This window comes from Emys orbicularis, chromosome 7 (assembly GCF_028017835.1).
Source record: "Emys orbicularis isolate rEmyOrb1 chromosome 7, rEmyOrb1.hap1, whole genome shotgun sequence".
NCBI lineage: Eukaryota > Metazoa > Chordata > Testudines > Emydidae > Emys > Emys orbicularis.
The window spans coordinates 90,535,880-90,549,596 of NC_088689.1; the positions used below are offsets into that span (position 1 = coordinate 90,535,880).

At 40.0% G+C, this 13,717-nt stretch overlaps 1 protein-coding gene across 7 annotated transcripts in view; it reads left to right on the forward strand.

Moving 5' to 3' along the window:
- ATP2B2 (ATPase plasma membrane Ca2+ transporting 2) overlaps nucleotides 1-13,717 on the forward strand; it is a 327,087-nt gene that overhangs the window by 150,624 nt on the left and 162,746 nt on the right. For all 7 annotated transcript variants that reach the window (XM_065408374.1, XM_065408373.1, XM_065408376.1 and 4 more), the window contains exons 3-4: nucleotides 390-647; nucleotides 2,979-3,104. In XM_065408374.1, the coding sequence (XP_065264446.1) occupies nucleotides 390-647; nucleotides 2,979-3,104 (384 nt within the window). The remainder of the gene's footprint in view (nucleotides 1-389; nucleotides 648-2,978; nucleotides 3,105-13,717) is intronic.

Genomic DNA, 13,717 nt, shown 5'->3' on the forward strand with positions numbered 1-13,717 from the left:
CACTCTGAATAAATCCTCTCTATCTATGGGAATATTTGATCCACATATTGTTTTTGGTTTTGATGCTACTTTTCTCCCATCTATTTAATTCTTGTTTACCCAAGATGTACAAGTTCATGAAGAAATATTAAAACAGCTAAAGATTCTGATCAACATTCCTCCTATTTTCCCTCATTGTTTCCCCCTGAATTTCTGCTTCTGTATTCTCAAAGCTTGGCTGTTCTACCACATCTACTTTCAGTACTTCAGCTAGTATTTTAAAGAGAGTATATTTCCACTGATTCTTTGGCTGTGTTTTAATTCTTTGTTTTGTAATCTGATAAAATCAGTCTAAACGTTGCTTTGGCTACAGCTCTTTTTTATGGCTATTTCTGCCTTTGTTTTTCCAGGTTGTGCTACTGTATCAGGAGGAGCTGAAGATGAAGGTGAGGCAGAAGCTGGCTGGATTGAAGGTGCCGCTATTCTACTCTCTGTTGTTTGTGTTGTACTCGTCACTGCCTTTAATGACTGGAGCAAGGAGAAGCAATTTCGTGGGCTTCAAAGTCGTATTGAGCAGGAACAGAAATTTACTGTGGTCCGAGGTGCACAAGTTATTCAAATCCCAGTGGCAGAGATAGTAGTTGGTGACATTGCACAGGTTAAATATGGTAAGTTTCCTCAGATATATTTTCACAACTACTTATCTGGTCTTCAGTAACTTTGGGAAAGAATGATGTTTCAATCAACAATACAATGGGGCGAAAGTTAATTTTGGGACTGACTGCTCTAGAAATGATATAAAAGACAAAAATGATTCACTATTGAAATTGCCAGTGGTAAAGGTGAATGCTGTTAAGGTAAAAAAAAGAGCATGACCTGACCTGTGGGCTTGTCATTTTGTGGCCTAATTCTAGTGGTGCTAATGAAAGCTCGTTAGAGTGAAACCTGTGAGAAAACAGAAGTATGAGAGCAGGTCTGAAAAGAAGTGTGGACACAATCTTCAAACTTCAATGCCTTAAAGTTAGGCATCTAACTAAAATTGGCTTGACTTTCAGAAATGCTGAGCACCTGCAAATTCTATTAACTTAAATGGGAGCTGGAAGTGCTCAGCACTTCTGAAAATGAAGCTTCTGATATTCAGAATGTTTAGTTTAATTATTCCGACCACAAAAGCAGATCCTTCTTGCTGCTATCTTGCCGTTCTACTCATGCACAGGGAGCTGTCAGACTCCCATCCCAGGCAAGTTATTTGATGAGCTACTTTGCATGTTTGCAGTTAATTTTCATAACGTCTTGTGGTCAACACACCACAGTGGTGGGAGCAGGACTTGGAGCAGCAGAACATGTAGGTTCTCAGTTGTGAGAGGGTGTCTAGGGGTGCTGGATAGTTAGGTGGATGCTGGGGGATGCCTGGAGAGTGCTAGGGTGTGTGCTGCAGGTGGGGAGGGTGTATGGGGGAGATTTCTCAGGGCAAGGTGGGGGAGCCAGAGGCTAATAGTAGGCCCTTTACTGTTTGCCTCTGATGTCTACAATTGCTGTTGCTAATGCTGCTACTGATTAGAGCTGCACAGAAAAAGGTAATTATGTTCTATGGAGGATTTCAATATTTCTATATTTGGATTCTTTCTGATGAGAAACAACCTCCTCCCTCCCCCGATTTTGAGATTCTCTGCAAAGGAGAATGGAACCCTGGTGCAGTCCGCCGTGGGGGCTGCCCGGGAACTGTAGACGCTGGAAGCCTGGGCTCCGCCAAGGAGCCTGGGGGAGAGCTGGCTGGAAACCTGCTTGGCACGGAGGGTTCTGTGTACTGTGGTGAGGTCAGACTCCCTCTGCGCAACGTTCTGATTTCACCCAATCCACAGATTTCAGTGAAACGATGTTTTGTCTGAACTTTTCTCATGAGCTCTAACAGTGATCCTGCCAACTGCTTCTTCCTCTCTTGGATGCTGCAGAGGGAGTAGCGAGAGGGGGAGGCTGTGAGTGGTTGCTTGGTGGCCTGCAAAAGAGGCTCCGCATGTAGGCAGAGCAGCTACAGGACCATGTCTGCAACACAGAAAATGAGGATCTAGTTAGGCTGTGGGAATTCATGATAGGTCTATCAGGTGCTTGAGTGTCGCATGAAGGGCACAAAACTTGGCAGCCCTGTCAACCAGTGCTACATAGTGAGAAATCCCATAAGCCCTGTCAGTGCTCAGCATCTCCCTTTGATCTTCTAGCAGCCGAGGAGGCTGCCTGCTACTTCTCTCTGGGATGGGAAACGTCACATTCTAAAAAAGTGTTTAAAAAAAAAAAGTTAAACTTGTCTTCGGTGGGATTTGAAGGTGCAACATGTGCCATGTTAGGAGTTCTCTTCTTGTTGACATAGCATTGGCTTAAAATCTTGGCCCTCCCCTCCACACACTCCCTATCTATAGAGTTTGGGAGGACCAGGAATATAGAGGCTGACATGAACTGTTATAATGTGTAGTCTTCCATAAGTTGTTTAGTTCAGCGGTTCTCAAACAGGGATACACAGAGGTCTTCCGGGGATACAACTACTCATCTAGATATTTGCCTAGTTTTACAACAGACTACATAAAAAGTATTAGCAAAGTCAGTACAAACTAAAATTTCATACAGACCATGACTTCTTTATACTGCTCTGTATACTACACACTGAAATGTAAGTACATCATTTATATTCCAATTGATTTATTTTTTAATTATATGGTAACAATGAGAAAGTCAGCAATTTTTCAGTACTAGTGTGCTGTGATACTTTTGCATTTTTAAGTGAGGTGAAACTTGCGGGCATGCAAGACAAATCAGACTCTTGAAAGGGGTACAATAGTCTGGAAAGTTTGAGAGCTATTGGTTTAGTTAAATGGTTATTTTAATTGTTGTTGAGTTGTAGTAATGTTTTATAAGATTAATCACGTTATAGGACCTCTCACTCACTCCCCCCCCCCACACCTTATTAAGCCTCTCTGGTTTTCTTTTACCTTGGTCTTAACTAATAGGTGATCTCCTGCCCTCTGATGGGATTTTCATTCAAGGAAATGACCTTAAAATTGACGAAAGTTCTTTAACTGGAGAGTCAGATCAAGTCCGCAAATCTGTTGACAAGGACCCTATGCTGCTATCGGGTGAGTCTGTTTTTTATTCTTTCTGAATTAGTAGTTTATGCACATCAAACTTTTAATGCTCTTTTTTCCACCTCAGATGTGGTTAGGTTTTGAAAAGTCAGTAACTTTAGAAATACTATTTATCTGTTGTAGGCTGACTTAGGCACAAACCTTGGAGAGTTTTATCTATTAGAAACCTAAGAATTTATTTTAAAATAGACTCTTAATTTTTTATTCACAAAAAGGATCCCTTCTAGATGTTACTTGCGGATAGTATCTTTATGTTGGGATTCATTAAATAGGTAGGTGATTCTACAAGGTGCTTTTCCTCACTAAACCAGGGCCCCATCATGAACTTAACAGACAACCCCGGCATCCTGGTAAATTTCTTATCACATAATCAAGCCATCTAATTTCCACTTGCCGTTTCCACTGATTGCAGAATTATTCACTGTGTAACCAGGATGAATTTGGGGTGCAGTTTCCAGTTGTCACAAATAACTGGCTATGAATTTCAGTGGCTACGAAAAATGTATTTTAATAGATGAGGTTGGTGAGTCACATAGATAAGGACATTAAAACCCAAATTAGTGCAAAATGAATAAAGTTCCCCCAAAGATAGAAACATAAAGCATAAAAGTCTCTAGGGTTGTCATACTCTCAGACTTTCAGAGACCATGGAAAATACTGGGAGCCAGTGGGATATATCTTAAGTGGAATGTGCCACTTCAGCTTACACCATCCTGTCAAGCCTGGAATTCCCAAAAAGGGTCCGGTAACCACCTTCTTTATATACCTTTTCTCCATTCTACCTACACATGTCCGGGACCATATTTGATGAGGTTTCTGGCCCCTTCCCATGAGTGGTATTCCGGAGCAATTTATTTGGTCATTTAACTTCTGAGGCTGGAATAGGTAATTTTTTTTTGCTGTTTCTGTGAAAAAATCCCGATATTTGGTCAAGTTATAAGCCTTTGAAAATTCTGTTTCTACATTCATAGTAGAGATTTGTTAGAGTTCGTCACCTAAATGCTCCCAAGATACCATATGCTGTGAGTATGCTTCAGACCAGCACTACAAGGACCGAGCGGGAGTTTCCCTGCAATTGCTGCTGCAGGCCATTATGGCACCAGACACAAGAACGAAGAGCAGGGGGGACTCTGTCTGTCTGTCTGTCTGTCTGTCTGTCTCTCTCTCTCTCTCTCTCTCTCTCAAAATACACTTCTGACAGGCTCTCAGACAGTGTATAGGACTTGTTAGGTCTAAGCATCTGGCACTGGCCATTACTAGAGGTAAGATGCCAAACTAGATTTATCAGTGGTCTGGTTTAGTATGGCAAATCCTATATCACAAAGCAGAGATTAAAAGTGAAATTGATGTATGGATAAAATATTTCACTTGGAGCTGTGTTCTAATGTGTAAACTGGAAGACATTCTTATTTAGTGTCTTCTTTGTGATACTAACCATCATTTTGGTGAATAGCAGTTTCATGTTTAATCCATAGCCATCTGTTTGCTCTATTCTATATTTAATTTTTCAATTTTTGAAAAATATCCTTTTTTCTATTAATAGCAGATATGATTTATGAAATTGTAAGTACAGCCATTGATAAGCTGCCATGAGCTAGAATGTGACCATTTTTCTGTAGTAGATCTAATACTTATGTGTTAATTTCACAAGCTTCTATCATGAAACATCATGAGCTTTTATAATTTGAAACAGCCACTATTATAATATTCTTGATGGCGGTTGATATGCAGTACACACACTCCGACCCATACATGAATTTTATGAGAGCTATTTGGATGTGTATAACTGTCAGTTGATAACTGAAAGAAAACATGGAAAATGTTAGCAGATGTCTTGTCCTGAAAAGATAGCAGAGGAAAAAAATAGCAGTCAAATTAGGGGAAGAACATACCATGTCCCCACTCCTGCTGCCAAAACCCCCAAACATCTGCCTACTTAAAGAGAGAAGCTTGGCTTTATAGTTTTATGACACAATTACACAAAGTTTAAGCACTTTTAAAGTTATCTTTATTGTGTAATTACAAAGATGGTGAAGAATTAATGTGATATTTTAATGAGTGCTGTGTGAGCTTTCATAACTTTCATTAATTGACTGACTAATTTATACTGACACTATTCTAGACGAGTTCTGAATTCTGTTGGCTCTCTTAGGCGCTCTCTGATTTGGTTCCTCATACTGCAGGGGCTGAGCATCTCTTGGGGCTGGTCTACACTGGGGGGGATCGATGTAAGATACGCAACTTCAGCTACGCTATTCGCGTAGCTGAAGTCGAAGTATCTTGGTTCGGCTTACCTGGCCGTCCTCACAGCAGCAAGTCGACCACTGTGGCTCCCCCGTCAACTCTGCTTACTCCTCCTGCCGAGGTGGAGTACGGGCGTTGATTTGGGGATCGATTTATCGCATCTAGACGAGACGTGATAAATTGATCTCCGATAGATTGATTACTACCCGCCAATCCGGCGGGTAGTGTAGATGTGGCCTTGGGAAGGGCTAAGCATTCTCTAATCCCAGCAATGTTGATATGTGTAGAGGGATTATCAGCACCATGCATGAACCAATTGAATTTTGATGGAAATAAAAATTGTAGCCATAACCCTTCCATAGTTATGGTACATTAAACACGGTAAATTATTGTGGGTGCAAAGTACATACTCAGAGTACAGAGAAATGGATGGGATGCAATAAAGGACGCCTCTAGCCCCATACATGCTGGGCTGAGAACAGTTGTACTTAAGATGTAACTTGGTTTATACACATTTTGACCAATTATTGTGAAGGGGGAACCAGAATCTTTACTTGGGTTTTAAAATTTAGTCTCTGGTCAATGGCCAAACCATGTTAGCCTGGACCAATGTTTTAAACAAATTTGTGTAGCAAATGTACTGTAAACATCTTAGATTTTCCTCTTCTTTTTACATATGAAATACATAGGCAGACTATTCTGGGAGCGTCAAGTTAAATGTTTTCAATGATAACAGCCCTTCAGCTCTAGGACTAAAAAGTAGGATAAACCAAAGCTCATCTGGGCTGCAGTCTGACATTGTCTTCTCCTGAATCATCCACTGAAGATGAAAAACATTTCTTCTGTCTTGTCATCACAGAGAACATCTATTATAATTGAAGTCCACAAACTCATTTCAATGCCATTGTCAGTCTAAATCTGTTGAAAGACTGAAGCAGGAAGTAGGTTGATATTGAATTCACCCTTCTGGCACCTGAAATGGTGTTTTTAATAATCATTCAGAGTTTCAATGACATAATTAAGCTGTGTCTCACTGCTGATATCCTTTTTAATCACCAACACAGTCATTTGCTCTACTTGAGAAGCAGTTCTTATCATACAAGTGCTGACTAAAACAGATGGTTCATTTCCATCTGTATTAACACATTTAGAACCACCTTGAAAAATAAAAAGAGTTCACATTTCCATAAGTCGTCCAAAACCAAAATAAGCAATTTCTCTTTTCTAGTTGTATTGTACTGACATTAAATACATTTTTTTTAAAAACTGAGGATGTTAAAATAGATTTAGGGGAGCATGTAATAGGCATATCAATGTCATTGTCTCAGCTAGAGTGCCAGGATATAGTACATTAGCCAACTCATACCTAGCTTCTTTTGTTATACAAATCCTGCATACAGGCTGAGGGGGCCTGTTTGGCATAATTAAGATGTTACTTTCCAAGGACCATGCAGATCTCTGCTCTCTGATTGAGGTCCAGTTGTATAAAGGTACCAGTCAACATGGGTAAGATTGGCAGAATCTGGCCCTTTATGAATAGGTGCTTCCTTCTTTCAGTATTGATTAATCTGGATGAGACCTTTTCTTATCAATGCTGACATTGTATATACAATTTCACTCTGATTTAGCATTAATTAATGGCCACCTGAAAAGTATCAGGATAAAAGCTTATAATATAATGTTTTCATAAGACAAGATAGAGGCAGATAGTAGATGGAGCAGTATGTAGAGAAGTTAATATGTTTTGGGGGAAAAGAAAAGATAGCTTACAAAGATCCAGAATTGTAGTACTTCAAGTTAATAAAAACCTGTTAAATTATGTAACACTTATGAATGTTGTGCATACTATTTGTATGTGCCCCATCTAAGGTAATTAGAAATGGTAATTGGTCCTGGGGGAGCTCTGATTTGCAGTGCCTTATTACTGACCTCATTTTTAGTCTATAACTTTAAGGCATGGCTATTCTGAGAGCCCTAGAGGTATAAGAGCAATTGCCCCAAACTGTCCTCTGGGAGCTCTCCAGGAGATGAAAACAAAGCCACTGAAGGGCAGTCCTTTGTTTTGTTTCTACAAGGGTTCACATGCAACTCAGTGGTATCAAAAACACCTGATAAACAATATCAGCATGTTACCAGAGAGCTGAAGAAACCAGACAGCTTGGGAAGTTGTCTCACCACAACTTTCATAATCTTAAATGGAAGGTTAGAAACTGGATGATAACTGGGTTGGGGTGGGGCTTTTTTGTTTGTTTTTTGTTTGGTTTGGTTTTCTTTTAGCAGTGACCATACCATAGTTCCCTTAACAGAAGTGAGCAACCTACTTCCGAAGGGAAACCTTGACAGTCTCAATCAGAAATGGATCCAGTACTTCCCCACTTGCCTTCACTAGTCAGGGGAATATGGATCCAAAGGGCAGGTTGTGGTGCAAAGTATCTTTAGAACCCAAGTGAGCAAATCTGGCCTAAACTCAAGGAAAAGTGGTCTGCATATATAAAATCAGATGCTTCAGCTTGCATCTGCTCATTTAATCTGCAAAGTGACATGAAATTTCTTTGTACTGGGGGAGAGACTTGCATCAGCTAACAGATGAAGACAGTTTAGTTTAACCAAACTGTCCACTACTCACAGAGAAATCCATGGATTGAATTGTTTAATTCTTGTCTTAGTCAAGAAAGCTGCTTGTTTGAATACATTCATAAATACAGAACTTTTGAACATGAGACTAACCTCACTGTTATACTCATCAATGTTCTGGGGTATTGTGTGATAGGTAATTGTTAATTTTCCATACATCTCCTAAGACTTAGTGTTACTGATTTTGTCCCAGTGTTTGTGAATTTAGTTACAAATATGGGACAGTTGCATAGAAGAGCAGAATTCACCTCATTCTAATTTTATATAAATAATGATTGAATTGGAAACGACACAATGTTATTGTATCTGAACTTAATTTAGTGTCTCCCTGTACATTTGTATCAAGACAAAGCAAGGATCCAAAACCAAAGAGAAGTCAATTTATTGAAGAGCAAATAAAACAAATTTTGTGGCCATGGTACTTTGTTAGTTTCTGAAAATAAAAAATGAAGCTGGATTAAGGAATCAGGTCACTAACTGCCTGGAGAAAAACAGCTCAGATTTTGTCTCGATTCCCTGCCAGTAAATATTCCAGTCTGGGCTTCTTGCAAAGCAGAAACCTTCAGAGCAAAGCATCCAACCTTAAAAGCTCCAAATGATTTTGGTTATTCTGCAATTATAATGACTTTGATGGAAAGTTCTCTTTCTTTTCTAGAGGGATTTTTGATAGATGTTTAAGTTTATTGATAACATCAACTCTATCTCAGCAGTTGCAGGGAAGGGGCTAAAATAGTTGCCTGGATTTGCAAATAGAGAATATGTATCCACCACAGTTTGGGTATTAGTTACTTTGAGCCCTGAAAGTGAGATGTTACTTTTCACTTGCTTCTTCATGCCCATTTTCCCATATTTAACCAGTTTCATTCTCTGATATTTGGATTTCTGGACACTCTTTGGTCCACTAACTTTTAGGTACATGATTGTCCAGAAAATGTCTGTGGTAGCATAATAGTCTCTGCCTAACTTCCTAGTCCATATATGTTTCATTAATTTTCCCCTCACTAAAATATTTTCTTTCCCATGCTGAAAAACTAACCCTTTATTAGCGGCTTCAAAAATCTCAGTTTTTCTGAACTATGTAAGTATCATGAAAGTTCTGGTGCCCACAGTAGGAAAAAATGAATTTTATTCACATTGGAAAGAAGTCTTATGAATGAAAGAAATAAACACATTCATTTCACATGAACCTGACATACAAGATTTAATATTTAATATTCAGTGCACAGATTAGGAGGAAACATGAATTCTTTCCATAGTTCCAAGTACATAATTATAGCTAATAAAGATTTAGAGTCTGATTCTTCACTCAAACTGGTTTATATTAGTCATAACTTAAATGATGCCAGTGGAGTTACCAGTGTAAAGTGAAAGAAGAATCAGTTCTTTTCTCTGTCTGTAGATATTTAAGAGCTCTTCAAAAGTTTCTAGTTAGATCCAGCTTACTGAACTACCGGTACCCATTGCCCACGCAGAAATATTCCTTTAAGCTTTAAATTCACTTTTAAATATAGTCTCCAGACTTACTAGAATTACATGAAGGGTGAGTCTAAAAGCTTTGGTGGGGCTCAGTTTAGATTGGTAACTAGAAGTCTGGATATGATTTATGACCTTCTTAAGTCTGTGGGACTGAACTTGAAATCTTGTGAGTGTGGCATTTTTCTGACTGAGACAGTGATCCATAAAGAATAACCTTTCTTTTGGTATTTTAACGGACATATTTATGTTCCAATACAGAACAAATACATGAATTTAAAACACAGATTAAAAGTTTAAACATTTTTGAGCTTCAGAAAAGTTTCTGTTTTGCATGAAGTTTTAGGTCGTTTCTTGTTTAACGAAACCTGTAGTTTAACTGAACCCCTGTAATGAATTCTCTAATTATTTTCTATTCCTTCTGACTTGAACTTCACATTTCTTCAGTTCTGATTCTGCAAGCTTAGTGCAGGTGTGTCTAGAAATGACATATGAGGTTATTGAATTGAGCTTTAGTAGATTGGCATCCAAGGTAATGCAGAAGCACAGTAGCGCAATGACATTCCATGCATTCATCACTATCGTTTACATACTGAGGGGTAATGAGATTGTTGGTACAGTTGGCTGGAGAACAACAGTTCTGTTTTGTGGCTTCTCTTGAGATTTCAGCATTTGTTTTTGTTCTACATTGAAATGAAAACAAAACCTTTAGCAAAACCGAATTGTGTCAGAACTTCTCTTTTCAGATCAAAATTGTTAGAGAGTCCTAAATCAAAAATCTGTCTGTGGAAGTGACTTGAGGGTACACCCTGGATTTCAGAAACCTTCTCAGCAATAACTTCATTAAAATCAATATGTTTCCAGATAAAATTTCAGTTTTAATGTTTCGCCAAAAATGTTCCAACCAGCTCTAATTATCAGCACTAATTCAGTCCTGATGAATTGGAAGTATTCCTTTCTATTTCTAATAGCCCTCTTCCAAAAACTGCCTCTTACAAAGACTAATGCTTCACAGTCTTGGGTAAAACCAAGACTAATTTACTGTCTTACAATGGGGAAACTACACACTGAATCACTTTGATGTCAGCCAATAATTCTCTGACAAAAAGGTTAGCTCAGTAAAGGCTTTAATATATAGTATGTGTGTGCCTGGTTTATTCAAGTTGCTCCAGTAAACTTCTAAAAGTACCTCATGGATTCATACAATAGATTATCTATTAATCTAAACACACTCTTTAGATCTAAACACAGAGTTTCTTTTCTTGATGTCATGATGTTAGTTCTAGGTGTACCCCAGGACTTTTAAGTGACTGTGATGGGGTGGACTAGGCCCTGAGTACCTTGATGGCAGCTTTGTGGCCCTGCCAAACCCCGCCCCAGAAAAAGGCAGCAATCGTCCAAGCTGCCTAGAGAGGCTGAGTGGGAAGCAGCCAATCAGGGCCCAGTAAGCTAGTATAAGAAGAGCTGCACAGACAGAGCAGTTTCTTGCTAGAGCTGGAGGAGAGTGGATGGTGCTCTGGGCTGGCTGCTGGGACTTCAACAGGACAAGGCCCTGAGGTAAGGTGAAAAATGTGCTGGAGCCATGAGGAAGTGGCCTGGGGAATTGTAGCAGCAGCACAGTTTATTTAAAGGGACACGGTGGACGGCTGCTATCTTATAGGGTCCTTGGGCTGAGAGCTGGAGTAGAGGCGGGCCTGAGCCCCCCCAATCTCCCATTAGTCACTGGAGGAAGTGGCCTGGAGATTGAGGCACCCCAAAAGGGGGAACTAAACTCTTTTAGTGGCCCAGCTGAAGAGCTGGGGCCAGAAAGGCCCTGAAAGGGCAAAGACATTGCCTCCAAGGAAGGAGCCCTGGGGCACCGCTCTGTTCTGGAGCAGGGACAAACTGAGAGAGATGTTACAGAGGGCACTGAGAGAGGTCCCTGTTGGACTTGTACCCCAAAAGGGGTTTGCTTTGCTTTTATCTCACAGACAGACTATGTATCACTTGGCCGGAGGGCTAAGTCAGCGAAGACCCACCACAAAAACAGCTAGAGAGAGAGTGTGCAGGCACATACACTTGGCTAGGAGGCGCTCGCAAGAGGTGAGTGCAACCCTGTTACAGTGACCCATTAGGGAAAGGCATCACTAGCCAGCAGGGAAAGAGAAGAGCAATTGTAATCAAGAATGGGATGGGAGAGAGGGGGGAGCCACCAGAGGCTGGTGAAGGGGTAACACTAATCAGTTAAGAGCATTTCGGTGACTGACATGAAATGAACGGCTTTTGTTCACACACTGTCTGAAAGTCAATCTCCTTTGACAGTGTGATTAAGAACATTCAAGCAGTGATTCTATTTTAGTTGAAGGGACTGGGCTTTGATCAGTAGGTTTTTTGTTATCAACTTGAATGTTCTTTATTGTGTTTGCTCTTGTGAGCTTTTTTGGTCAGATGTAGTCTCACCTTTTTTCTGTCTTCTGTTTACCTCATTTCAAGAGATAATTTTAGCTTCTAACTATTTTAACTATATTTATTTTGTGACACCGTCCAGCTGTTTAAATGACCATACACAGCATTTCCTGGAAATATAGCTTCATTGCATTGGTTTGCTCATCTATTTGATGAACATTTTGGTTTCTATATACTGTCAAGCATCTTCTATACCATATGTAAATTTACTTTCTTTTTACTGGTTTTCAGAATTCTGATCCCTCTGAAAACTCTTGTTTTCATATCCATACATGAGATGGATGTACACCTCTACCCCGATATAACGCTGTCCTCGGGAGCCAAAAAATCTTACCGCATTATAGGTGAAACCACATTATATCGAACTTGCTTTGATCCGCCCCCCTGGAGCGCTGCTTTACCACGTTATAACCGAATTCGTGTTATATCGGGTCATGTTATATCGGGGTAGAGGTGTATATGGAAAATGGAAGAAAGCTGCACTGCTGCTGTTCTTTTCTGCTTCACTTAGCTGTTGATAGCTAGTGCCCATTTTTGAAGCTACTCTCTTGAACTTTGCATCAGAATGACATTGAAAAATAGTGTCTGCACATTATATTGGAAATGGTAGCTGCCATAGATTTACGATACACTGTGTGTAATTGGCGGCAGGGGGAGGAATCAATATAAATGTGTGCAGAAAACTTCCACTGTGAGGGTAATACCTGTGCTAACTGGTAGGTTAGGTTAAATGCAATAGTATTGATAGATGTGGTAGTTGGAATGTTTTTTAAGAACTTTCATACTTTCAGTACAGTACAATGCCTTCTTCTTTGCTGTATTTTTTGACCACACAACATTTGTCTGCTGACAGATCCCAGTTCCTGAGGTAGTTCACCTCACGGAGGAACCCATGCTCACCTTTAGAAGCAATTTCTTTTGAAATACTAGTGTGGAGAACTGGGAAATTTTTGATTTATTATGAAACAATGTGTGACTCAGTTTCCCCCTTGCATTCTATTGTTTCCTACCTGGGTGAAGGGGATTAACCTCTTTGTCTTCCAGTGGGGAGATATGACAGATGTGTGACCTTGGAAGCATGGAAAATGTCAGACAATTGCATCAAAATATACAAGATGCTATAAGCACATAGAATATTCATGGACTTTTGCATCAATAAGTGTAATATGCATCTTTGTGTTCCTGGCTTGCTGGGTGGGCTTTGTGTGAAATCTAGAATGACTCAGGAGTGAGTAATGCAAAGTCCCAGTACCGGCGGTGCAGATACCCAACTTTTGAAGCTTTCCCCTAAGGAAAGGGGCATTGCTTAGTATTATTTGTTTCAGAACTGGGCAAAAAAGGGTCAGCTTGAACTGAGTCAGGGTCCCTCACATGATCCCCAAATGAATATGAGTGTTTAACCAAGAGGGAAAATCTCTGCTGGAAGGGTTGGAAGGACTTTGAAAACCTACCACAGGCTCCATGTGGAAGATGGGTGACACCTAGCAAGCTTAGCATGCATATAGACTGTTTATTGTTTTATAATATATTTTCTCTATAGTGCTTTTGTCCTGAATAAATGTACTGTGCTTTGTGAAAGCTGGATGATCACTGGCAAATGCTGTCAGAGGCCCCTGAGAGAACAGACCTGTAGGTGCTGGTCTAAAGTCAGACCTGCTGGGATAAGCACAAGACTGCAACCCTAAAATTCTGGTCCAGAGGGAGAGGAAGGTGGGTTCCAGCCCATGGACAATTAGAGGCTTGAGACTTAAAAGGACACCCTTGGAGAAGATGAGGGAGGGAACAGAGGTGCAGTTAACTTTGCTTGG